At 40.9% G+C, this 25,520-nt stretch overlaps 1 protein-coding gene across 4 annotated transcripts in view; it reads right to left on the minus strand.

Annotated features, from left to right (window-relative positions):
• Positions 1-25,520, minus strand: part of Arl15 (ADP ribosylation factor like GTPase 15) — a 353,796-nt gene that overhangs the window by 214,761 nt on the left and 113,515 nt on the right. For all 4 annotated transcript variants that reach the window (XR_009058382.1, XM_057790206.1, XM_057790207.1 and 1 more), the window contains 2 exons: positions 17,721-17,865; positions 5,759-5,818 (listed from right to left, as the gene is read on the minus strand). Coding sequence is in view for 3 of the 4 variants with exons in the window: in XM_057790206.1 (XP_057646189.1) it covers positions 5,759-5,818; positions 17,721-17,865 (205 nt within the window). In the remaining variant the exon portion in view is untranslated. The remainder of the gene's footprint in view (positions 1-5,758; positions 5,819-17,720; positions 17,866-25,520) is intronic.

Genomic DNA, 25,520 nt, shown 5'->3' on the forward strand with positions numbered 1-25,520 from the left:
TTTCTCTTCCAGCCCAATCCCTTGGGAAATAAACTTGGGGTGGTTTATTAAAGCTTGCATTTTACAGATATCAAAACACAGCGAGAGGCTCAGACATAAAGTGACAGGGTATCCTGAGAGAACACTCCTTGCTGGGCGACATTTCTTCCTTACAATCCTGTAACAGATATAGAACACTCTTGGGTATAGCTGCCTATAGATTCCTTAGTCGGATGGTTCCGCAGTATTCTGTGGACATGGTCTTCTCTGGGCCTCCTTCTCTGCTGTCACCTTCTTTTGCCTTGGACATGGTTCCTTATCCCTCTTGCCCACACACCCATCTCTGCAAATATCTAGAACTTTTTCAAAGGGCATGCTGCTATGGCAACAGCAAGAAGTTCTCTAGTGGCTCTACCTGTCTCTCAGGCCACAATCTTTACACAGCTATCTGAATATATTCTTTCTTTTTCTAGTGCAAAATCGACTCTTTGGCTTATGTTGTCTGACTCCTTCTCCACTACCGTAACCCTAAGAGCTAGGAATTACAGTATTTGTAAGCATGTCTCAGGCCTTTCTCCCCCCATAAGAAGTACAGCAGGGTCACAGAGATAATGCGTAATAAACACAGGGAAGGCAGTGTGCAGGTAAGAATGAAAGAGCCATACTTCCCTCTCAAGTAACTTTCAGCAAAGGAAAACAAATAAGAACGCTTTTTTGCTTATTTATGTATTTATTTTTTTGGTGAAGGACATCAAATAGCCTGGAACCAAAGGCAGAAATTAAAAGAAACAGGCGGCCGTGTTCCCTGGGTTGCCTGTCAAGAAGTTTGCCCTGGACAGTTTCTGGAGAAACTAACAAATGCAAATAAGCTGAACGGATACACAGCACCCTGAGATAGCCAGCAGGACAGCTAACAGCACCTTTCCCTGTGAGGAGGCAGTTCCCAGGGCAAACAAGGAAGCCGGACACAGCCGACATCTGTTTCCTATAACAGTTGGCTGCTGAGAGATGCAGGCTTAAAAAAATGGCTGAGCTGACAATCCTCAAAAATCCTTCGGTCACAACTGCAGGGACCAAGCGGAGGGTGACCATATACAACTTGCACTTTCCACAGCTCCCTGCTGCCTGCTTTTCTTTAAGTGTATGTGTGTGTGGTGGGGAGGGGGAGGTAGCACACACAAAAAACCTTCACGGACTTTTTTCCATTTGACTGGCAACTAGCAGCCATGACTACTGCAGTGTCAGAGACAACAAACTGCCTGTCAGATTTCTTTTGCCTTTCTGAATGTCACCTGTGAACACGAGACTGCCACAGAGGGTACTGGGTGGGGATGCTGGCCACGAGAGGTGGAAACACAATTCAGACATAACTCATTAGAATATTAGATGGGGGGGAAAGCCTTTTGGCAAAATCATTCATGGCTCCAGATTCAGTTAGGATATATTATCATATCTTAATCTTTACCAATAAATAAAAAAACAAGTTTGCTAAGAAATCAAATTTTTACCTCTGTATTCTATCAATTCATATATGAAATTTCCATATTGGAAAAAGACCATCCATGAGTGCACAAGACTCTGTGGATTTAGGAATTGCACATTTCTGAAATGAAAAACCATCAGAGCCGCGAAGTCACCGCAGTATAGATGACGCTTTCATCCCGGCTAAGCACTGCATGAGCCAAACAGAGAACAGTAAGGAAGCAAAGACAGTCAAGAGAGTTTTCAGTCAGACTGGGCTGTGAGATGCATCTCCGGGAAAGAAGCAGGTTAAAGAAGTCAGAGAGAGAGAGAGAGAGAGAGAGAGAGAGAGAGAGAGAGAGAGAGAGAGAGAGAGAGAGAGGAGTTCTACACTGATTTCAGTGGGAACCCTCATGAGTGAAAGAACACACTGGTAAAACCAACTCCATGAGAACAGCAAAAACCCCTAATGGGGTCAGAGTCAACACTCGTTTTGGCTAGGCAGGGTCAGGAGAGCACGAGTCCAGCCATTCTCTCTAGTCCTGTAGGAATTCATACTTGCTTTTAAGGAAGTAAGCAGGACAAAAGGGGCCCCTCCTGTCTTCCATCTGAATGACACAGTGCTGCCTTGCTAGCTACAGCCACCATAGCTCACTAGAAAGGAGCTTAGAGAATAATATGCACTCTGGAAATATTTGCTGAATAACTAAATTAGGAAAAAGAATTCTTTGTGGGAAGGTTCTAGAAAGGTTGGACATTGGAGTTAAGCAGAAGTCAGCACCAAAGCAGTTAAGTCAGGAAGAAGCCCGACGACAGCATCAAGAATCACAAGGGTTTGCTCTGAAAGACTTCAAAGCATGAGTGTGGGAGGAAGCAAAGAAAAATGGACACTATTTCATTAAAGTCTTGGGGGTGAGGGCAAGGTGTTAGTGTGGTCGAGATTGTGTCCTATGAACATGACATGAAGGAAAAGTATCAACATGTGTAGACATTCAGTGGCACAGATAAAATGAGCTCTTGGCAGTTCAGAGTTGCTGTGGAAGCCAGGAGGCATTTTCTTCAGTGAGGTTGCCACTGAAAGGATGCCAAAGCTCTCCTAAATATCCCCTGACCCAATCTCATGTAAGCAACCTAAACTCACTGGGGCATTAAAAGAAAAAAAAAAGAAAGAAGAAGAGAATCAACAGATACAGGAAGGAGGCAGGAGGGAAATAGGGAAAATATGAGCGAAATACTTTTTACTTATGTATACAAATGTGATAATGAAATCTATTGCGGTATACAATTAATATATGCTAATAAAACCATAGGTACAATCAGTGCTGTCTGGCAGGAGTGGACAGGTAAGCTGCAAAGGACAAGCTATTGTAAACAGTAAAAATAAAATAAAAAATAAAACTGGCCCGTCATACTGCCAGGCTGCACCGCTATCTTTGTCTTCATTTCTCTACGACTTTGGTACTTGTTTGGTCCCCATTCATTTCATCAGTTTCCAAATCTTCATTAATTTCCTACAGTTATATTCAGGTTCATCTCTACCATCAAACCTCTAAGGGCCATGCCTTGCTTAGGACTTAGTCTCAGCCCTAGACACGCTGTAGTGGAATGAGGGTACAAACTGTGGGGGATACTGTGGAAGAAGGAACTGATGTGAATGAGAATCACACAACAGAAATGAATAGCACTATATATCCATATATATGTGTGTGTGTGTGTCCATACTATATATATATATATCACATATATATGACATATTCGCATATATAAAAAGCATGGACCAGGTACATGTACAAACACAGCTTGTTATTATGTTAAGATGACCTGAGGTGACTTTCATTAGACTAAGCTCCATTAACCATTGTTATTTCATCTCATGCCATTTCTCCTTACTAAATAAGGAAGACAATAGCTTGTGTCTTTTTTATTATAAAACAGTAAGACATTTAACTTAAGGTTGGGAAGGGAGTGATGAAAAGCCTTGGAGTTTCCTGAAAGGGTAGAAGAAGGCTCTGCAGGTGGGTGGGGAGGAACAGGCCATGCCGTTCTCCTGAGTTAGCCCAGGATGAAGGCAAACATCTGCATCTTCCTCACGATACCTCGCTTCATCCTTAGTTCTCATCAGCTGCCTCCCTTGATCATCTTCCTTCATCCTTAGTTCTCAGCAGCTGCCTCCCTTGATCACCTACCTTCTTGAGTTCCTCCCTTGAATTTGTTTTCCCCACACTAACAAACCAACTGAACTCCCATGACCCATCTCTGAGTAGCCAAGCACTGGTGAATGCAGGTGACCTGCCATCCCAGAGAGGTCCTGAACGGCTCAACTCTTTCCCCCTGAGATTAGGAACACTTGGTCAAGCAGCTCCCAGGCAACCTGATTTCACTAAATTAGAATTTTCCTTAAATGCCCAGCACCTTACATTGAGATGATTCCCTTGGTACCTAGAATATACTTTAGAACCCAGGAAAGCTGTGTTTTCTTCAGGTGTGCTAGCCCAGCTGTTCACATGCTCCTTCCAGACACAACAGAGTATGCTACTCTCCAAGTTTTCAATAAATAAGTAATAAAAATCGACTCCTTCTGCTGCCTCTGAGACTGTGAACACAGTGAGTACACAAGTCACACTGTGAAGTCTACTTGTTTCCAATGGAAAAAGAGTTGTTAAAGTTGAAGGAGAAAAAAAAAAATCTATGGTTGGGCCAGAAATGTGCCTACCGGTAAGTTAGGAATTAAAATGTGCCACCAAAGCCTATGGGGTCCTCTTCATTGTAATTTCCAAATCGTCAACTGTAAGGGCACAGCTACGCTGTGAAAACAAACTTCCTTGAGAAACAACGTATTCTTCTCCTACATAACCCCAGTTCTCCAATTTCACTTCCATTGCACGCGATTTCAGTGGCATACGGTCAACATTAGCTTCAAGCATTCGTTTTTTCTTAACTGTTCAGAAACATTCACTATTTATTTCACCCAAATAAACATCTTACACAATAAACATCTTGCCAAGTCACAACAGTTTCTTATATCTGATGAATGTTGAGTGAACGTTTTAAAATCTAGCCTAATAATTAAAACCAAGAGAATTTTCAAGCCATACCGTTAGATCCTACTGATTTTTATATTAGGATCTCTGGCTGCAAAATGTCTACAGATAATATCGTCACTGGGAGAGTAGCTACAGAAACCAAAACATGATGAAAATAGTCTATTAGGAAGCAGTTTTAGAAGGTTTTCCACAGAAGTTACTTCAAAGGTGTTTGTATTTTACTGTCCGACAGCTTTCTAGCTAAGATCAGCAGTCACGTTCCCAGGATTTTATTGTCCAGGGGAAACACCGAGCATCTCAGGAGAAATCTGGAATTGCTCTGTCACTGATGCTTTTCAATACCGATGCTGTAAAGGTCACTGTTAGCTGTCACACTGACGGACACCTGGAAAGGCCGGTCAACGCTTTACTGAACAATATAAGAAGGCATCAAACGTTGGTAAGACCGCATAAAGCTGAGTGTTTCCATTTCACAGCACTAGAAATAAGTTACAATTGGAAATGACCTTGACAGAGGAGAGAAAAAACCAACAACAAAGAGCAGGGTAAGGTCACCATCACACAGTGATTAAGAAGACAGAAGAGAACTTTCTAAGTCACTAAACTCACCGATATTATACTGAACTCTGGCATTTGGCATTTTCTTGTGCCATTAAGAGAATTTAGTAGGTTCACTGGATTGACTGACTTCTTTGTTAATCTATTTGCATGGGTTAAGACCCTGACTGACATAAAACACAACCCAAAAAAAAAAATGCCAGACAGAGAGTGCAATGAAAGACTGACTGATGTATGCTTTGGGGTACAGCCTATCCAATAAATGTGCCTGGCCAGCAAAGAACCCATTGGCAAAGATTTATTATCGGAACAAATAGATTCTAAAAAGACGAGTACAATCGAACCTGCAGTAAGCATTCACACATAAATACAGCTTGCCCTATCTTAGCCCATTTTTCATTTACTTTTTTAGATTCTTTTTCCATAAGTTCCCGTTTAGAATAATTAACAAGTAAAAGCAAGGATGTGGCATGGCATTTGCCATTACTGTGTAGTCCTTCGAGTCACACAGGAGAAAGCAAAGACTAACCTACCACTCCAGGAAAACTGCTAATTCATGTGTAAAGGGACGGAAGTATGACTATGAAATATACTAGTAAGAAAAAAGTAAAAACCCATCACCTAAAATAAATTATCACAGCTTAATTGCATGTAACACATGAAGAGCAAGCTTGTAAAGTCAAGGGCAGATGTAGAAAGGATTGTAAAAGTTATACCTCCGAGTTCTTTTACATTCAAGATGGCATTCTGGAATGGCACTGCCTTTATACTAAAACCTAAAATTAGAAAACAGAAAGAGAAGAATTAGCAACTCGACTTTTACATTGAGACACTTAAGATGGTCAGATCCTGTGTTTGGGGAAAACTGAGGCTTGCTCTCCATAGCTCATATTTATACCAGAAACGTATCATTTCCAAGGTAAAATAGGCTTATATTCTCTTTCACTATTCTGAAACATCATTGACTATTACAGCCAAATATAATACTATCCCCTTCCCTTCAAAATACTGCCCTGTTCCTTAGCATGTAACAATCATGCATCTTTTTACCAATTAGAAGATAGCCAGAAAAAATGAGAAATTTCAAAGAAAATATGGAATCTACAGGGGCCTAATTATTTAGTTTTTAATATATTACACTTTTTTCTCATGTATAGTCCAGGAACTAGTGATAAAACAATTAAATAGAAACTATCTTATATTTGAATTTTCTTGTATTTCACTTAAGGACACAATAATATACACCTATATTTTTCTTTAAAAGTAAAATTATAATCATTTATACACAAATAATTTTACAAAGAATATCATAAAACACTGATAATGTTCAGAGAATATGGTTCTAAACTAACAACATACTTAGGGTCTAACTACTCATAGAGAAGGCAACCAATTTAGTTGGAACACATAAGAATGTGCATAGACATTTGGGCGGTGTTAGTGCACACCTTTAATCCCAGCACTCAGCAGGCAGATCTCTGTGAGTTCGAGGCCAGCCTGGTCTACAAGAGCTGGTTCCAGGACAGGCTCCAAAGCTACAGAGAAACCCTGTCTCAAAAAAAACAAAACAAAACAGAACAAACAAATGTACATATATACATACACAGACACTGGACATTTCTGAAAGCCACAAGAAACTGGACTAGCAATGACTTGAGAGAGAATTGCGGACCTGGAAACCTGAAATAGATTTTCTTGTATCAACTGAGTACCTTTGCCATGTACCTGTTTTCTTTGGTTTTTTTTTTGTTGTTGTTGTTGTTGTTTGTTTTTTGTTTTTTTTTAATTGAATAATTGTTGTAAGGAGACCACTTGCTGGTTTCTGGCTGCTCAGCCCCAAAATATTCATACAGAAACGATATTATTTAAATCACTGCTTGGCCCATTAGCTCTAGATTCTTATTGGGTAACACCTACACATAAATTTAAACCATCTCCATTAATCTGTGTATTGCCACGAGGCTGTGGCTTACTGGGAAAAGTTCCGGCATCTATCTCCGGTGGGGCTACATGGCTTCTCTCTCACTCACAATTAATATCCACTCATAAGTGAATACATACCATGTTTTTTTTTTCAGGGTCTGGGTTACCTTACTCAGAATACTTTTTTTTCACATTCCATCCATTTGCCTGCAAATTTCATGCCATTGCTTTTAACAGCTGAGTAATAATTCTCCATTATGTAAATGTACCATATTTTCTTTATTCATTCTTAGGGTGAGGGATATCTAGGTTGTTTCCAGGTTCTAGCTATTACAAACAAATGCTATGAACATTGAACAAGTGTCCTTGTGATAAAATGGAGCATCCTTTGGGTATATGCCCAGGAGTGGTATAGCTGGGTCTTGAGGTAGATTGATTCTCAATTTTCTGAGATATCTCCATATTGATTTCCAAAGTGGCTGCACCAAACTGTACCAGTTTGCATCCCCACCAGCAGTGAGTGTTCCTCTTGCTCCACATCCTCGCCAACAGGAGCTGGCAATTGTGTTTTTGATCTTAGTCATTCTTACACTCCCATTTTGAAGGAGCATTTGACAACAGTTGAAGAACTGACCTTGGCATCAGACAGGACTAGAACTGACCTTGGCATCAGACAGGACTAGACACATTCCAACTCTTCTACTGTGGGCAACCTACTAGGCTTAGCTTTCTCATTTGTAAAACGGAAAGACAGTATCTACTCCCCAGCCTTGTCATGGGATGACATGATATAGATACTGGGTCTATTACAGGTTAAAAGTGCAGAAATTCACTGGATCTTTATAAAACACACATACATACACAGACAGACAGACAGACAGACAGACAGATCCTGTCCTGAAATGTTGGTGTATACCTGGGCCTGCAGCAAAGCCTTTCCAGGTGTCTGGCCTCTGGGAAATCAGGGACAGTCGGTGCCAATCACAATACTCCTACAGGCACTGAAATTCCCCTGCAGGAAATTTGGATGCTTGAATATATCTATCTACCTTACATGGATATTCTATGGATTAAACGGCAATGATTGTGAAATCCTGGAAACAAAAGGCCTCTGCAGATGCTCAACAGTCTATTAGTGGTTATGTCCAAGGCAACTCTCAAGAATGGATTTTCCAGAGAGGCAGCAGGGCAGGTCCAAACTGAAGAAGAAAGCTACGGAGCACGCCAGTAATGTTTAATTGGCTTTGATTCTTAAAAGCTGACAACAGGCAGGGACTCAAAAAAGAAGTAACATCCTAGAAAAGGCCACAGCCATATGCAAAATGCAACTTTAGACACGCATTAATCCAATAGGCAGGTAATGTGACTGTTACTATCTTTAACTCTTTGCAGATCCTCCATAATTAACTACAAAAATATCAATTGTTCACGTTAAATAAAGTAACCAAGTAATCTTATATATTTATAGGCATATAAATGTTTCTGCAGAATACTCATAAATGCTTTCTCCCCAGAGTGAACATGTATAGCTAGATTTATACTGCAAATGCATTCAGGGTCTCCCATACTACGGTCTCCATATCATTCTTATATTCAGCTCTGGCAATTGTTGCTCAGAAAACAAAGTCTAGATTATCAATGAAGAAAACAAGAAAATGCATTTTTCATGGAAGAGAAACAGTATTTCTTTCTTTTGGTTATTCTAAATATTGGCGAAGACTAAACAGCAGAGCTAAAAGGGTAACGTAAAATTTTCAGTTCACAGATATCCAACCAAGAAGAAAAGAGAACCCACACTCCACGTTATTTCTCTTTACAGTGGGTTGGATGAGATGAGGGATTAATGACGTTAGTAGAGTCAGAAACAAGTCAAATCATCAAAAACTGTCCAAGGAAGGCTTTAAGAAATCAGAGCATGGGCTATAAAAAGTATAAAAGTCTGGGTTCAAATCCTGGCTGCATCCATTACTAGCTGTTTGATTTTATCAGGAACGCTTTTCAGATTTTTTTTTTAATGCATGTTCTTCCACATTCCAGCGTTGCTAAGGATTTTCAGCTAGTTTACCTGTTGTGGGAACCCGACGGCACCATCAGTACACTGTCCCAAGAAGGAAGTGCAGCTAGGAGCTACACTGAAGACTGAACCTAGGTCTTGAACAGAGTCGGGTAGTGCTTCGAACCCTGCAAACACCAGTGAGCAGGGAGATTCACACTGATGTGTTTACTACTGAGCTAGAGATGCTAACAGTGTTCTAACAGTGCAACATGTGTGACTAATCCACACATTTATTTTCCTTTGTGTCTATTAATAAATTGACATGAGCAACCCAAATTAATTTTTTTCAAAGCTAAACAACATTGCTTTTTTTTTTTACTGGTAAAATAATAGGATGAGTTTAGAAAGCCCTTCTTGCTAGGCACTATTAATAAAACCTAGAACTTGGGAAGGAAGCGGTAACTTGCAATGGACTGGGCCCTAACAGCATGAAAACCTCCTGACACTTCAACTCTGAGTCCTCCTATTGCCTTTCTAGGAGTCTGTGCTGATGTGACAAAACATGCCCTCCTGGTGCTCAGTCTCACCAGAGTAGTTTCAGGACATTGGCCTTGAATCCTCAACTACAAAAGGAGCAGACTAGATTAGCTCTTTAAGATTTCCTCTAAAATTAGGATTCCATTATTTATAGTCAGCACCGAGGAGGAAATAATAGTAACAACTGAGTCAAATCTTAATGGGCTCTAGTGTTTGGCTGCAGACCCCAAGGGTAGGTCTCTCTGGGCACCATTCAAATAGCAGGATGGCCGAAGCCTAAGTTACCCACTCATTTTTTCCTGGCATATCTAAGCTACATTAGCAAGACTGAAACCTCCCCTATGATTTAGCCCCACAAATTTTAATAAATGTATGACTTGGTAACTCTTTGGGGAAATAATTGTTTGCTTAGCCTCTCAATGTTTTGCAATCCCTAAGTCTAACAAAACCTGTAATACAGTGGAGGTGAATTTGAAAGTTTTGTACAGGGCAAGCATTCCTGGAATTGTAACAGAGCTAGTTTGGGGAGGAAGGCTGGTCTATTTTTATTCATCATGCGTTACACATAAATGTTTTACTTGGGCCTGCACCCCAGATCCTTGTCTCCCCCTCCCCCCAAGCCTGCACAAATGCACTCCGATACTTGATGTGTGCTTCTGAAATTCCTGGATCCCTCTAAAGAAGGACTGAACGGAAAGGAATTCCAGAGATCTGGTGGTCTTGACCAAGACCAAAAGCATTATTTATGCCATGACAGCTTTGTGATGTTTGGACAAAAATCCAGCAAAAGTCTTCTCAATAGAATTTCAACATCATAAAAGGAAATTTAATCTACCGGCTTTTAGAAAGCACAATCCTTTCACAGATACCAAAATCTAATGTTTAACTTGTTTCTCTGGTTAACCCATGTGCAGCTAATACTGAAGTTATTTTAAACACTTCATTCAATTTCTTGGGAACTTTTTCTGTCTTCCTTTCAAAATGTCATGATCTTTGGTCACTGGCAATTTTTCAAGAACAAAAATATATGTGTATAGGTATAGATCCAGAAAGAGATTTTCAACATTTTTTTTTCAATTCAAAGTACTTAGTTTTCTCTCGCTGGTTCTTGAGCTCTGTCAGTACATTATTCTGAGCCTGCGCATCCCATTCTTCTGATTCAAAAATGGAAAACCAGTGAACGATCTACAGCTTAACAGCTACTCTTAACAAACTAGCACCAGGTCCAGAGGTAAGGCGCTGGCTCAGACAGAACCCCTAGTAGGTTCACAGGCAAGGCACTCAACCCAGGCAGAACTAACTTGCTTTTGTTTTCAGACCTCAGGAGAAGCTACCCAGCTTCTCTCTCTCTCAACAGCTCCTGCTTTCTGGAGGATTTCTCGGCCCTTTGAGTTTTGACAACTTAAGTATCTTTTAAAAATTATGTCAAAGCTGAAAGATGGTTGAAGTTAACGATCCAATAAAATTTGGATTCCCTTTCTTCCTGGAAAAAAAGCAGGCATGCTTGCTTTGCTGAAACTGGGTGGACCTGCCCTTCTCAGGGATTGCTATCAATTCCTAAGAAACCAGGCTTAACAAAGACCCTCTTCTTAATTGCTGAAAACAATTATTTCATCTTAATTTGATTTATATTTTCAAAATGTTACAAAACAGAAATAATCTAGAACAATAAAATTTCCTCATACCACATCAACAGAGCACATTATTATTATTATTTTACATATTCATTCCCAGTTTACATTCAAATGCATGTTTCTATAGCCGAAATTTTAAAAATGAGTGTGAATTTAATTTTTTCATTTTCTTCAACAGAAGACATATATTTCCCAATCTCAACCATTTCAATTGAGGTTCCAAATTTTATTTAACAAGCTCCCTTGCTTTAGGGCATTTGCATTGCTTTAAAGTTTTATTATACTCAAAGCTGCAAGGAATTGCCTTAAAGATATAGTTTCTTTCACATTAGTATCTTATGACAAATTGCCAGTTGCGCCTGTAGTAGGCCTGTAATGTCTATTTTTTAACATTTTGAGAATTTTTTATAAGACATTGATGTTGGAAATCTTAAATCTTATCAGGAATTTCACAGCTTTTCATTTACAGATATTAAAAATTAAATTTATTTTCTTTCTGATGGCACTGGGGGTTGAAACTGAGGTTTGAGGCATGCTGACAAGTACTCAACTACTCAGCAAAAGGCTTAGCTCCAGACTGACGTTTCCATGTAAAACAGACTTGGCATTCCTAGGATAGATGTGACTTCGTTATAACATTCTACTGATATGTTGTTATTTTTGATATTTTTAGATTCTGTTTTGAAATTTTGCATCTGTGTGCATGAGGGATGATTGAATTGTAGCCTTTTCATAATGCCATTATTGATATTAGTATAAGGTTAATGCCGATTTTATAAAGGAAATGTTAAGCTTCCATTCCTGTTCAATTTTCTAGAACATAAAGAAAACTGGTATTTTTTTTTCTTAGTCAACGCCCCCCCCACACACATACAATGATTGGCAGGATCCATCAATGATGCCAGTTTGAAGTTTCCTTAATGATCATTTCAATTTCTTTAGTAAACAAAGAACTATCAGAATTTTCTACTTCTTCTTGAACGTGACTGCAAGGTTTGTCTTTCAAAGAAGTGTCCATTTCATCCAAATTATCAGACTCCCTGGCAGAGAGCTGGTGTTAATATTCTCCTCTTAACCTCTGAATAGTTAAATGATGTGTATTGTGCTTTCACTGGTAAAGGACTGGCAATTTATGTATTTATTTTTAAATCCTTTCTGATCTTGGTAGCTAAGCCATATCAATTTTATTCATCTTTTAAAAATAGAAAACAGTTTCTGTTTTCATTTATCCCTTCTATTATTAATTAGCTTCATTGGTTTTTACTTTCACCGTTATTACTTCTTTTCTTCTATTTAGAATCTAACTGATTATTTTCTTTTGTTTTCTCTTTGGAGAAGCTAAGACCACTGATTTATGGCTGGCTTGCTTACTTGCTTTCTTTTCTTTCTTAAAATTTATTTATATGTATGAATGTTTTGCTTGCATGTCTGTGTACTGTGTACCACATGTATGTCTGGTGCTAGAAGAGGATGGCGAATCTTCTAGAACTGGAGATATGGATGGTTGTGAGGGACCATGTGGGTGCTGGGAAATGAACCCAGGTTCTATACGATAACAAATGTTCTTAACCTCTGAGCCATCTCTTCAGTCCCAAGTCCTTTCTTTTCTAATACCAGTGCTCATTTCTATAAATTTCCCTCAAAATTCTGCTCTCATAGGTGGGGTAGCTAGATAGGAGGAAGGGAAAACTGTGGTAGGGATGTAAAATAAATAAATTTTTAAAAATACAAATTAAAAAAAGAGGCATATCACAAATTCTGATAAGTTGTCATTTGGTACAAGATGAATTTTAGTTGCTCTTTTGAGTTCCCAAGCCAGAGGCTATCTAAAAGTTAGTTTCAAATACTTGGAAACTGTCTCCTAAGGATGTTTTTCTTAATGATTTCTAATTCAATCCTACAACACTGGCAGGCCTGTCCAACACATAGTCTGGGGACCATATACAGCTCAAACCTACTTAAAACACTGTAAGATTTCTGTGTGTGTAATATTTGCATGGTGGGGCCTCAATCAACTCCATTTTGTGGTTCCTCGGCATGAACTTTGTAGACAACAATGTTTAAGGGCTGGACAGTCTGAAAACATTTTTAGTATCACTGGGGTCAATCTAAACTAACTGACATTTGTTTTATGCATTACAGTAGATAATTATTTAATTCAGTACATGTTCAAAAGTGCTTGGGAAGAATGACGTCTTCTGTGGTTGGGTGAAGTGATATGTAAAAATTAACCAGGCCCTGTTGGTGGGCATGTTGTTCAAGTCTGTTATAGCTAAGCGGAGTGCCGCCCCACCACTATCAATTGGTGAAAGAGAAATCTCATTTTAACTGTGCATTTGTCTACTTCAAACTAATGTTTTATCATTTTTTTGTTTTGTGTATTTTGAAGATCTAGTATTAGGTACATAAGTACTCTGCTTTCTTGGTTAAAATAATCCCTTCATCACTATGAAGGAAACTTTGTTCTCTGTATTATTCTTTGCTCTGAAGTTTACATTGTCTGAGATTGATATAAACACTCTAAATTTTTGTTTTATACTATTGGACTTCTATAATTTTTTTATTCGTTAACTTCAAGCTATTTGTATTTATATTTAAAGTTTATTCACTAAAGTCAATACTCAGTTGACTCATTTTTTTAACTTGGTCATAATTCAGCCTTAATTGAGGAGCTTACGCCATTTACATTTAATTGTTGTTGATGATGTTTGAATATATTACCCTACTACGTATGCCCAGTCTGTTCCTTCTATTCCTGTTCCCCTTTTCTTTGCTGCTCTTCCTGTTTCCTGACTGGGTGATCTGCCTGATACTTTCTATGAAAACTGTTTTTTTCTGTGTTGTGCTTTTCACTTTTATTTTCTAATGTTTTCATGGGAGTAACTGTTTCTCATTTGTTTTAAGAGGTTAAATCAATTCTCATTATTATACTTGGATGAGAATCAGAAAACCTTAATCATTCATGTTCTTTCTATCCTTCCTTGAGTCCATTCAGGCTTTTCTTTATTCTCAGACGATCATGATATCTATAAAAGTGCTCACGAGACCTGTTCTTACTGAAACAAATGTCATAACACTTTCTCCTTTTCTTTCTGTCCTGGAAAAAAAAAGTTCATGTGTAGTCTTTAAAATCAGCCCTTGGGAGGCAGAGGCAGGTGGATCTGTGAGTTCGGGGCCAGCCTGGTGTACAAGAGCTAGTTCCAGAACAGGCTCCAAAGCTACAGAGAAATCCAGTCTTGAAAAACCAAAAAAAAAAAAAAAAAAAAAAAAAAGAAAAGAAAAGAAAAAAGGAACCAAGTAGTAATGACTAGACTCTGTATGAGTCATCACCCTTCTTACACACTGCTACACACTGCTTCCTCACTCCCTGGGTGGCCTCCACCCTCATCATCAACTAAGACCATGCTATTGGTGTCATTGTTTATCATATTGCTACCAGAACCAAGGGCCCTTTTCTCAGACTTTCAACTTGACTTATGTTTTTTTTTTTTTTTTTTTTTTTATTTCTTGGTTGTAACTGACTTGTATGATAGTAAATAGGCATGCTTGCATTAAGCTTCTACAAGAGCTAGTTCCAGGGCAGACTCCAAAACCACAAAGAAACCCTGTCTCGAAAAACCAAAAAAGATTCTTTAACAAGGGGGCTGGAGAGATGGCTCAGAGGTGGCTCAGAAGTTCAGAGGTTAAGAGCAGTGGTTTCTCTTCCAGAGGTCCTGAATTCAATTTCCAGCACGCACCACTGGCTCACAACTATCTGTAATGGGATCTGATGCCTTCTTCTGGCATCAAGTTGTACATGCAGATAGACACTTATATTCATAAAATAAATAAATAAGCCTTAAAAGAGGGGAATGGTAACACACGCCTTTAATCCCAGCACTCAGGGAGGCAGAGACAGGTGGATCTCTGTGAGTTCGAGGCCAGCCTGGTTTCCTGACTCAGTTCCAGGACAGGCTCCAAAGCTACACAGAGAAACACTGCCTTGAAAACCCAAAAAGATTCTTTAACAACCACACACGGAGGAATATATGTTTTCAAGGGTGGGGATGTTCGCCTGAGTTGTTATCTGATGCAGTGTGACTGCCTAACGTGGTAGAGGACACAAAAAATACTCACTATGTAATGGATGAAGGAAATGGAGCTAGTGCTTAGTGCCCCTTCCTTCTAATCATTATTTCTAGACCGCCTCACTCAAGGCTACGTTTCAGGGGTCTCCCAGAGCTGTGCCTGACACTCTAGGTTCCTTCTAGCCTGTTATTCCAGCGCTTCAAACATTATTAGATGTCCCACTAACAACAAAACATTGGAATGTCCCAAGCCAACCTTTTCAGTTTTCTCTTACTCTAAAGCTGCCTGTCACGGTTTTTCTACTTCTTTCTACAGTTTTCCCCAAGCACCAAGGTAGAAGTTTGAGTCATTATTGAATTTTCTTTTTCCATCACACAATATGACTGCCACTTTTACAGTATTGATTACACGTGCTCCTAACTCACCATCTTCACATTGGCATCTGTTGGCTCACCTCTCCATATTACAGGTGTCCCCAACAGCTTTCTGATTTTCTTGCCTGGACAGCAGCACTTCCTACAACCCTTACCATGAACCTGGACCAGTAAGACGTTGTTGTCTCTGAACCAACTGTTTCAGATTCCAAATATCCTTTTCCCAGCAGTCATGGCTTAGAATCCTGTCAAGTCAAGAACTTTTCAAATGTAATGTTCACTCGGAAGCTTTCTTTGATCTCCCGAGCTAGAAATCACATGTTACTTCCATGCCTATACCATCAAGTACACATCACAGTATTGCAGAGCGGGACCTGGTGTATAATAAACAATCAAGTGTGAACCATTTTACCACTTGAAAACTTATCTTCCAAACCCATGATAAAGTTCTTGATGGCAAGAAACTCCAAGGAGGCCTCCAAAACGGCACTGGGCCAAGGTCAAGATGGCTATAACTCATAGAAGTTTGATATCCAAAACATTATCCAACTTGCTATCTCATTCATCAGGAAATCAGCTAGCCCAAATGCTGTGATTGGTTCCAGCAAAAGGAAAATACAAATTACCTAATAACTTAATGAAAACAAATATAGGACCTGTTAAAATTTACAAATAAATTTTAAAATTTATTTGCAGATAAGTTTTTCATTGTAATTCAAAACTGCTCTTCCAGAAATAGTGCGAGGTGATGACTGGCACGTGAAGATGACACGATTTGTTGCTTACAGCCACTGTGGCGGAGACTCAGCTTGAAAGGAAATACGAAGCTAATGGTGTTGGTATAACTTCATAGCACATTATTCAAAAGATTTAAACTTTCAGAGACAACCACTAAGTAGATGCTTAATCAGAAATCTGAGGTCTTCGATATCACTGAATTTCATTTGAAAACCTTCCTTGGCATTCCACCTCTGTGTCTAGCTATGTCAAAATGAATATGTCACTATACCTTACTCAGGTGATTTAAAAACAGAATATATATAAAAATGATTCTTCCCTATCAAAGAAGATATTATGAGGCTCAGAGAGGGTAGTTTAGGTAAACACACCATGTAAACTAAATCTATCCTCATTTGCTTATTCATATAACAGATGTCTATATCTATGTCCAGACTTTGTGCCAACCTCTGTTTATGAATGTCAAATTAGACATGCTGTCTGCCCTTGGTAGTTTAGGAAGAGCTAAGAGGCAGAGAGGTGAACAAAGGAGTTGGCAGGCACCGACTGGAGGACTATGGAGCTGGGGGTGAGGGGTGAGGAGGGAGGATTAAGTGCTGTCTATAGGAAGAGGGAGCCCTGTGTCTATGCACCAGCAACATGTTCACCCTCTGCAAATTCACCCCTAATTACTCCTAATGCCTCTCTCACCCACCCTTTACTCTAGACATATATACACACGTATTTCCTTAGAGACCTACTGTCTTTTTAAATCTATAACTCTAAGGTCTAGAAGGTTCTTGAAATCCTCACTTTTTTTCTAACTTAGTTTTCTCTAAACCTGAGCTGAACTGATGTGAAGTTCCCGATCACCAATATTTTTCCTACTTAAGAAACCCTGGTGAATGATTTCATCACCCGCCCATCAGCTAAGCCAGGAACTGAGTCACTGTTGGCTCGTCTTCATCTTCCAAAGCCAACTGATTACCAAGCCCTGCCAATTCTGTCAATCACTGCTCTAGTCATTCTCTGCTCTTCGTTTTTCCTTTGCCTCACCTAAGGCCTTCGGCACCTTGTGTGCTATCACCATCATCCTCTGTCTCTGCCTCTAGCAGCGCTCCTCACAGTTCATGCCCCAAACATGGCCGGCTCGTCCTTCTCAGATGGACATCAGGGTGTGTGGTTTCCTTGCTCATAAGACTCCGAAGTCTCTGTACACTACAGATAAGACTCACATTTCCGAATCTGGTGTAAAAAATTTGCCAAGACTTGGTCTCTCCCTTCTTATTTGTCCTCTGGCATGCCATGAGACATACTACTGAAGTGCCAGGCTACACACTGAATGGATGGGAAAGGCCACAGAAGTGCACAGGACACTGGCAAGACTGAGCAACAAGGAGGAGAGACAGATGCTCAGTACAACACCCACCTGTGGTCGACACAACGTTCTCCGGGCTTTCGCTGCAGAGCTTGGACAACAGACTGCTCTTCCCAGAGCCTGTGAGGCCTATGCAAACCAAATCATATTCTGGGCGCGCAGGGGGTGGTCCCTTGCAGCAAAGCGCTCGAAAACACTGCCAGAGAGAGAAGAATATGGAGACAGACCTTAGTGATATTTCAAACAACTATACAAATAGGCAAGAGTAAGTAAGTACTGCACAAAATTTAAGCAGGGATATGGTATCTTCAGGTGGCGACACCTGGGTCATAGATAGCACTGTGGCAAAGCAATCAACCCTCCTGTCAGCAGTCATGAGACATGTCTATGCTACCACCCTGCCAGCTATGGTAGGAGCACTGGGCATAGGGCTCTAACATCATCCCCCTAGCGCCACTTGAACCTATCCATGAGGAAACTACGTAAAGTCAGCCTCAGACGCATCCTGTACCATACCTAGTGTGTTTTCTAAAACACCACTGTCTCAAAAGTCAGGGCCCGAGGAGTCGCTTCTGGGGAAGGATCAGAAGACATAATATGAACTGCAGCGCATCTTAGATTAGATCCTGAGTTGGGAGGAAGAAAGTGCCATAAATGACATTATTGGGACAATAGTGAGGACTGAATATAGACTGCATATTAGATAACAGTGTTGCATAAGGTTAAATTTCCTGAATTAAATAACTGTGCTGTCATTATGTAAGGGAAAGTCGTTGTTCTGCGGAAGCACATGCTGAAGTACTTGGAGGTGAAGGGTCTTGAAATCTGCAATTAACTGGCTCAGAAACAGTCTAAGGCTCTGACTCCCTCCACCCCCATCTGGTGGGGAGTGCGATAAAGCAAATGTGGAAAAACACGAACCAGTGAAGCCCTACAACTCCGCTCTAGTCCTGGAACTTTTATTTGGGGCAGAGGCTGCTGAGCATTGAACTCAGGGCCTTGCATATGCCGAGTTAACGATGTGCCCCTGAACTCTTGGTCTCACTGTTCTGATGTCGATCCAAAAGCTAAGACACCTTACATCACTAAATAATCTGTGTTACAGCTTAGCCTTCCTTGGCCTTTTCCAAGCTTAACTGACCTCAGAGTTCTACACACATACAGTTTCTGAGCCATGCAAACTCATTAGGTCTTCACAGGTAAAGACAAAGGGATCCAACTTACAAGCTATCATTCACAAAGTGTTTGATGTTTCAATTTACCTTATAACCATTTATGATGCTGACTACGAACCAGCACTCCAGAGTCTAAGGTATTCCCAATATTTGATATTGGGAATTAATTCATACAAGAAAGAGACTAGAAATGGAAGTTGGGAGGGAAGAGGACTCAGATCATTTAATTGTCTGAACCCATATAGGAAAAGACCTAACTTTGTGCTGATTCCTCTTACTCAGACACTGTCTGAGTCCTACTTGGCTTTCACACTCAAGCCTGATTATTCCTCTCCCATTTCTAACTTCTGAACAAGTCTAGACTATATGACCTCAGAAACAGCTCTCAATTCTGTTGACTTCTCTCCACTTATGCTGTGGTCACCTGGATACCAACACCCTGCCACTGCTTTTAGGAATATTTATTTTTGCCCTCTGTTTTCCACAGCATCCGCTGGGTCTGATCATAAAAAGAAAATCCATTCTATATCCTTAATCTTCCTCAGCAACTTTCCCTGACCCGTGGTCATAAACTCTTATCATGGTTTGTAAGGCATTCAGGCAAGGTCCAGCCAACGCTGCCAGCCTCATGTCTTCCACTGTTTCCAAGCCTTGCTGAGCATCTGTCACTTGAGGCATTCCCCTGTGCTGTTCCCTCTTCCATACTGCTGGCTTTGCCGACTCCTCAGCTCTTTGGTTTCAGCTTAACCAGCCTTTCCTCAGAGCAGCCGGCTCTGATCTGAGACTGCATTAGCAACCAATGTCAAACTCTCACAGCATGTTTGCGAATTCATCATACAGACAATCACGGTTTCGTATTCACCACCAGACTGTGGGAGCCACGTGTGTCCAATTTTGTCTCATATCCCCAGTGCCTGGCAGTGGACGGGGCAAAGAAGCTACCCTCAACAAATCGCTGTTGGGTGAAGAGTGAATGACATTTAAGTTTTACCTAAAAAAGAAAAAAGAAAGCACAAAGGCTAATAGGAGGCTTGATCTATGCTTGCTGGGCTGCCTATGTTTAAAAGTAACAATGTCAAATAAGAGAAACTCTCGAGTTTTACACTTCAATGCCAGAAGTTAGCCAAGTTCCCAAAGGACCAGTTTTGATGTGCAAGATCTATTTTCTCAGTTCACTAGGGATTCTTTGTACCCCAAGTTCTCCCTCCCCCGTTTGTTTCAGAGGTTTTTGCTGACTTCTGGTAAACAATTTTATGATCCATATTCTACACAGACTTATTAAACTCTAATCATATTTCCTCTCTTCTTTTCTAGTCCGAGAGTCCTAATTATTTCAGGCTGCCTTCCTATGGTTACCCCTCCTACCCCTTCATCTTAGATGCTATTTGGCCTTACTTTCGTTCCATTATGTCTTTTCCTGCAAGATTAACGACCGCAACAGTAAACAGCCTTCTGTGTGCCAACACATCCCATTCTGGACTCATGGGAAGATGGGCTCTCACTGTCTGCCACTCCTCTCTGTCCACACAGAAACAAGGCCCCGAGACTTCTGATGCATCTTTCGTAAGGACAGATCTCTGGGTGGGCATATATATTTCCTTGAAGGAGGCTATTGGTTAGCAGTTGTTTACATTAAGAGGGGTCTTCTATGTTCAGCTATGACAGACTGCTTTGGTCTTTGAGGGAACAAGGAAGGATTCTATTTCTGCTCTAGAAACCAGTCCCTGGCTCACTCAGCTCCTCTTCTGTATGTAGTCCCTCTGGCCCAACCAACCCCTAGAGGACAGTGCCCAGTATTGAACCAAATTACCATAAATCTTCAAGACAAAATGAAACATATGAGGCCATAGGAATGGTTCAGTGAGTCAAGGTGCTTGCCTCAAGCCTAATGGCCTCAGTTCATTCTCTGGAACCCATGTGGTCTGAGAGAGCTGACTTCCACAAGTTATCTTCTGACCTCTAGATGCATGCTGTGGCATGTATACATACCCTTGCAAATAAATAAATGCAATGTATAAAGCAAACTATGACCTTGTTTAAATTATTCAAATCAATTTCACTCTACATATTTTGTCCCAAAGTTATACAATTTCATCTTCACGCTCTCGTTAAAATCCAGAATACAGCAACTTTATACCCAAACCCACCAATATCTATATCACCCTTTAATTGATGTCAGGAAACACTCTGACAAAAAAGAACATGCTACTCTGCTTCTCTTATCTCTTGTATTTTTCCAAGTGGTGTCAGCTCCGCTCCCATGGCTCTGTTCACACAGCCTACAATGTTATCCAACATGGCAATGCCCTGGGAACACCCTCACCCAGTTCTGTAGTCCCAAGGATTCTGATGGAACCCACACTAAATCTGAATAAAAGAAAAGATTCATCTCTCCCGACATATTAGCCTAGGGAAACAGCATTTTAGTAAGGAAAGCCTAGACTAGCAGTTCTTACAAGAAATGTTTAAAACAAATCCCAGAATCCGAGGAATACATATGTATTGAAAATAAATGCCACGGTTAACAGAGAAAGTGTTATATTTTGAGCCAACAAAATAGAACTTTTAAGCATGTGCCATTTTGAATCTGGAAGGAATGTTCATGCTTTTTAAGTCAGCCCCCAAACTGTACGGGGTTTTCATTTGTTTCTTGTTTTAAAACCTAATGAAGCTTTGGATCTTATAGTCAATTTACTTAAAATTACTCACTTTGGCCTCTAGACTATACTGTACCAAAGTTCATTGTGTTTGTCTCCTACAGCAGCTCCCGCATTGTTAAGGGTAAGCCCCTTTCACTGCCGTACAATGCGAGACACAATGCTGTCGGCAGTCCTGACAGCGAGCGGCAAACTCGGGCTTCATTCCCAGGCCAGACACTGAGGCATTGTGTGACTCTGCTCAAGCCCCATAAACCTATCCATGCTTCAGCTTCCCCATGATTAACCAGTAACATTTAACACTATCTGCCATTTCCTTTCTTCAGGAGGATGTTAGGAGGCATAAGTTCAATGCTTTAAGCTCCTAAGAAAGGCGCCAGACGGACAAATAGCTGTTCATCGTGATGCTCATTTTCCTAAGGTATCCTGGCTGCTGGTTAGCTTCCTTGGCGGGAGTCAGGCAGCCTGACACACAGCCCAGCCTGGAGCCCCTTCTATAAGCTCAGAGCAGCCGCCTCATATTCTCAACCCCACCCTAGTTCAACCCAAGTTCTGCACACAAAATCCAAGGCCCTATGAAGCAGGGAACAAAGAACAGAGCAGTCTGAATTGTAATCGCACTCTTGGGGGGCTTACCACCATCACCGTCTCCCTAGCCTAGGCTACTCTAGCCTTTTTTCATGGGCTCAGTTAGTCCTTGTTCCTTTTTGAAAGGAGGAAGGAGACCATGTGCATCAAGAATAAATTAATCAAGAACAAATAAAATTGTAGGGGGGGGGAAATCAGGACTTGGATTATAGTCTGGTAGCCAGCCCTACAGCAAGATACTGTGGGTCTTATGTTTTGTCCATTTCTGTTGGGGAACAGTGTTAGACATTTGGCAGATGGGGCAGTACAGTGAAGACAGTGGGTACTTGTTGAGTATCTGCATAACAAATCAGCACCAGAAAGTAGTAACGTGGCACTTAGCTATGTATTTCATCTGCACCTGAAGACTCTGGCTATCCTCCAAATCACACACGAGTCCCTCAAACAGTGTGCACACTTGTTACTACTAGGATCTCGGCCTTCAGAAGGAAGCCGCCCTTCTGTCTACTTGGTGAGCCCCTATTCAACGTACTGCTCAGAGGGAAGTCTTCAACCTCCTCCCCCATTCCTTGGTGCTATGTGCTCTACTGGTACTGCAGGTAACATTGCCACATGCAGTGTTTTCTATGAAATTTACTAACTGACCAAAATATTCACTCAGACCCAAAGACATATTTATTTTTGGTCTCATTACTAGTTGTAAAAGAGTCTAGTTTTGCAGGTTCTGAGGGTGGCCAGGCATCAAAACAGCAAGAGAATTGCCCTGCTACCACATACTTCTGAGAGGCTTGCTCAAAAGCCTCCTGCCCTGGCATGAGCCCCATGCACTGCCAGGATTTCCTACCATCCTGTGGCATGGAATTCCCAGCCTTGTGGGACATGGCATTTGTTTCAATCAATGCTCTGTTTTTCACCATGAATACAAGATTTTATTCTGAGCACGATTCCAATTTGATTGAAGCTCTGTAGTTGCTGGAAATTTTTCTTCAGTCAGTTTCAGGTCTTCCCCCAGTCTCACAGACACTGTGTAATCCACAGCTTCTTCCTTATTTAAATATGGGCCTTACCAGACCCCTCCTCCCCCCAAAACTCTAATGGCTTCTATAACAGACACACACACACACACACACACACACACACACACGGAGCAGAGCCTAGTACCCCCCACCCCAAAAAAAAGCTTGTTTCATGAAACATCTTCAAGTCAAGGCCATACCTTAAAAACAAGAGAAAACTCACTTCTTACTTTAGATCTATGTCTCATGAAGCCTGGCTTCCAAATCAGAAAGAAGCAGGTGGATGTTATTGCTAAAGTGTTTCTCTTTGCAAAAGTTATTTAAATATTTGACATGTACGCCTGCGTACCACGTGCATGCCAGCTGCCCATGGAGAGGGACATTCCTAAAGTGCTGTCTTCGTTGTCTTATTTGTTCTTCTTGTTGTTGTTTTCCTTCATTTTATTTGCAGTGCTGGAGACTGAACTCGGGGCTTCATAAAGTTCTTGCAATAATCAAGTACGAGACTGTCTTCTGAAAATGTAACCTAGGCCGGGCGGTGGTGGCGCACGCTTTTAATCCCAGCACTCGGGAGGTAGAGGCAGGCGGATCTCTGTGAGTTCGAGACCAGCCTGGTCTACAAGAGCTAGTTCCAGAACAGTTAGGGCTGTTACACAGAGAAACTGAAGACATGGCTGATTTCTTGACTGGAGAGAAAGATGTCTGGCAAAGGAGCCACAACTCATATTCCATCGCTCCCTGCACCATCCCCTTTACCTCTGATGATCCTTTCATTCCATCATGGATGAAGAGATGCTTTCTCCGCCCATCATTTCGTGGGTCTGCTCCACTAACCCTCTAAATTAGGGAACAGGGAAGGAGGAGAGGGGTTTGGCCAGTTTGTTTTGTCCTTTTTGCCCTGGGGAAGGAAGCCACTTATCTGAAGAGAAGCCCATGTTGGACATAGATTTCTGATTCTATAAACAGAAACGCATCTGTTGGACAGTGGAACAGACAACAACAGAACGGTCTTCCTGCTATTGCCTTTACAATATATGTGTGTGTAAATTTGCTTTGATAAAGATAAGCAAGTAAAGTTGATTGAGGGAGGCACGGGGGAACATGCATGAAAAAGTCAGGTCTCATAGAAATGCATGCAAACACAAGGATGGCTGAGGAACATGCATTCTTCAAGGCAATCTCTGTTCGTAAGAAGAGAAATGAATGTCAAGCACGTCCCACAACCTTGGAAGCCTCTGAGTTCTTGCAAACAGTGAGAAGAGCTCAAGATGAAAACGGTACAGAATGCAGCCCAAACACTGAGCAGGCAGACGGAATACTGCTGCCCTTGACCACCAGACAGCTCGGGAGACTTCCCTGTGCCGCAAAAGCAATCCACTTTTGAGGTGAAAGATCCCACTGCCCTTGAAAAGTCTAGTGAGAAAAACAATAATCTGTTTTCATAGAAGATGGGTCCAACCTTTAGGCCATGGATAGGCTGGGAGCTCACAGATGAAGGCCCTGGTCCGGAATTGTCCCAGGGCTGGGGCTTCTGGCCAATACATCACACTGCCTCGGGACACTAAGTCTGTCTTTGCAGTCCCCTTTGTATTTCTCAATCCACATTCCTTTTTTGGGGTGAAATACTCCATTATTTCTGCTTTGTTCTGGGCTGTCTCCTGTCTCTGTCCCTATTAACTCGTGGCAACAAAAGAAACAAACAGAAGCAGGGGATTTCATGCTTAGTAGCTATAGACATTGGCCTCACGGCTTTGCAGAGGGCCAGACATCTGAGGCTTGAATGGAAGAGAGTGCCGCCGCCGCTGGGGCAGACCAGGGGCCCACGTGGCTCCCAGTCTGCACATCAGTCATCCTTGATCAGGAGTATTCACCGGCCTGATACGGCTGTTTCAAGATTAACCAAAAGTGAGTTTTAAAACTTAGGACATGGATGGGACAACTAGATTTAAAGAGACCAATTCAAGATTCCCATAGATTCCTGGCTACCCGGGGCTGTAGCTCAGCCACACTGTTTACAGATCAGGGGAATCCAAGTCAAAGGGAAAGAAACGAAGAGACTCAGAGAGGGGGCTACGTTGGAAATACATGTGTTTCTTATTTTTAATATAGGATTTTTATCTTGTAATAGTTTGACAGGAAATCTAATTTTTAAGCATAAACTTTTATAATGACAGAATTATCTAACAAAAACAGCAGTAAAATCTCTAGGCATGGTTGTCTGTAACAGAACTCAAGCTGTATACGCTTTAGCAAACATCTCCCAAGCAGGGCTTCACCTAGATCACTTTTAGAACCCATGCTATTTTTTTCCCCTAAAAATACAAATTTACTTAAAGAAATACAAATTTACTTACAAGTGAAACACTAATACATTTTATATAAAACCTCCGGTTTTTTTTCCTCATTATATGAACA

Source organism: Chionomys nivalis, chromosome 15 (genome assembly GCF_950005125.1).
Source record: "Chionomys nivalis chromosome 15, mChiNiv1.1, whole genome shotgun sequence".
Lineage (NCBI taxonomy): Eukaryota > Metazoa > Chordata > Mammalia > Rodentia > Cricetidae > Chionomys > Chionomys nivalis.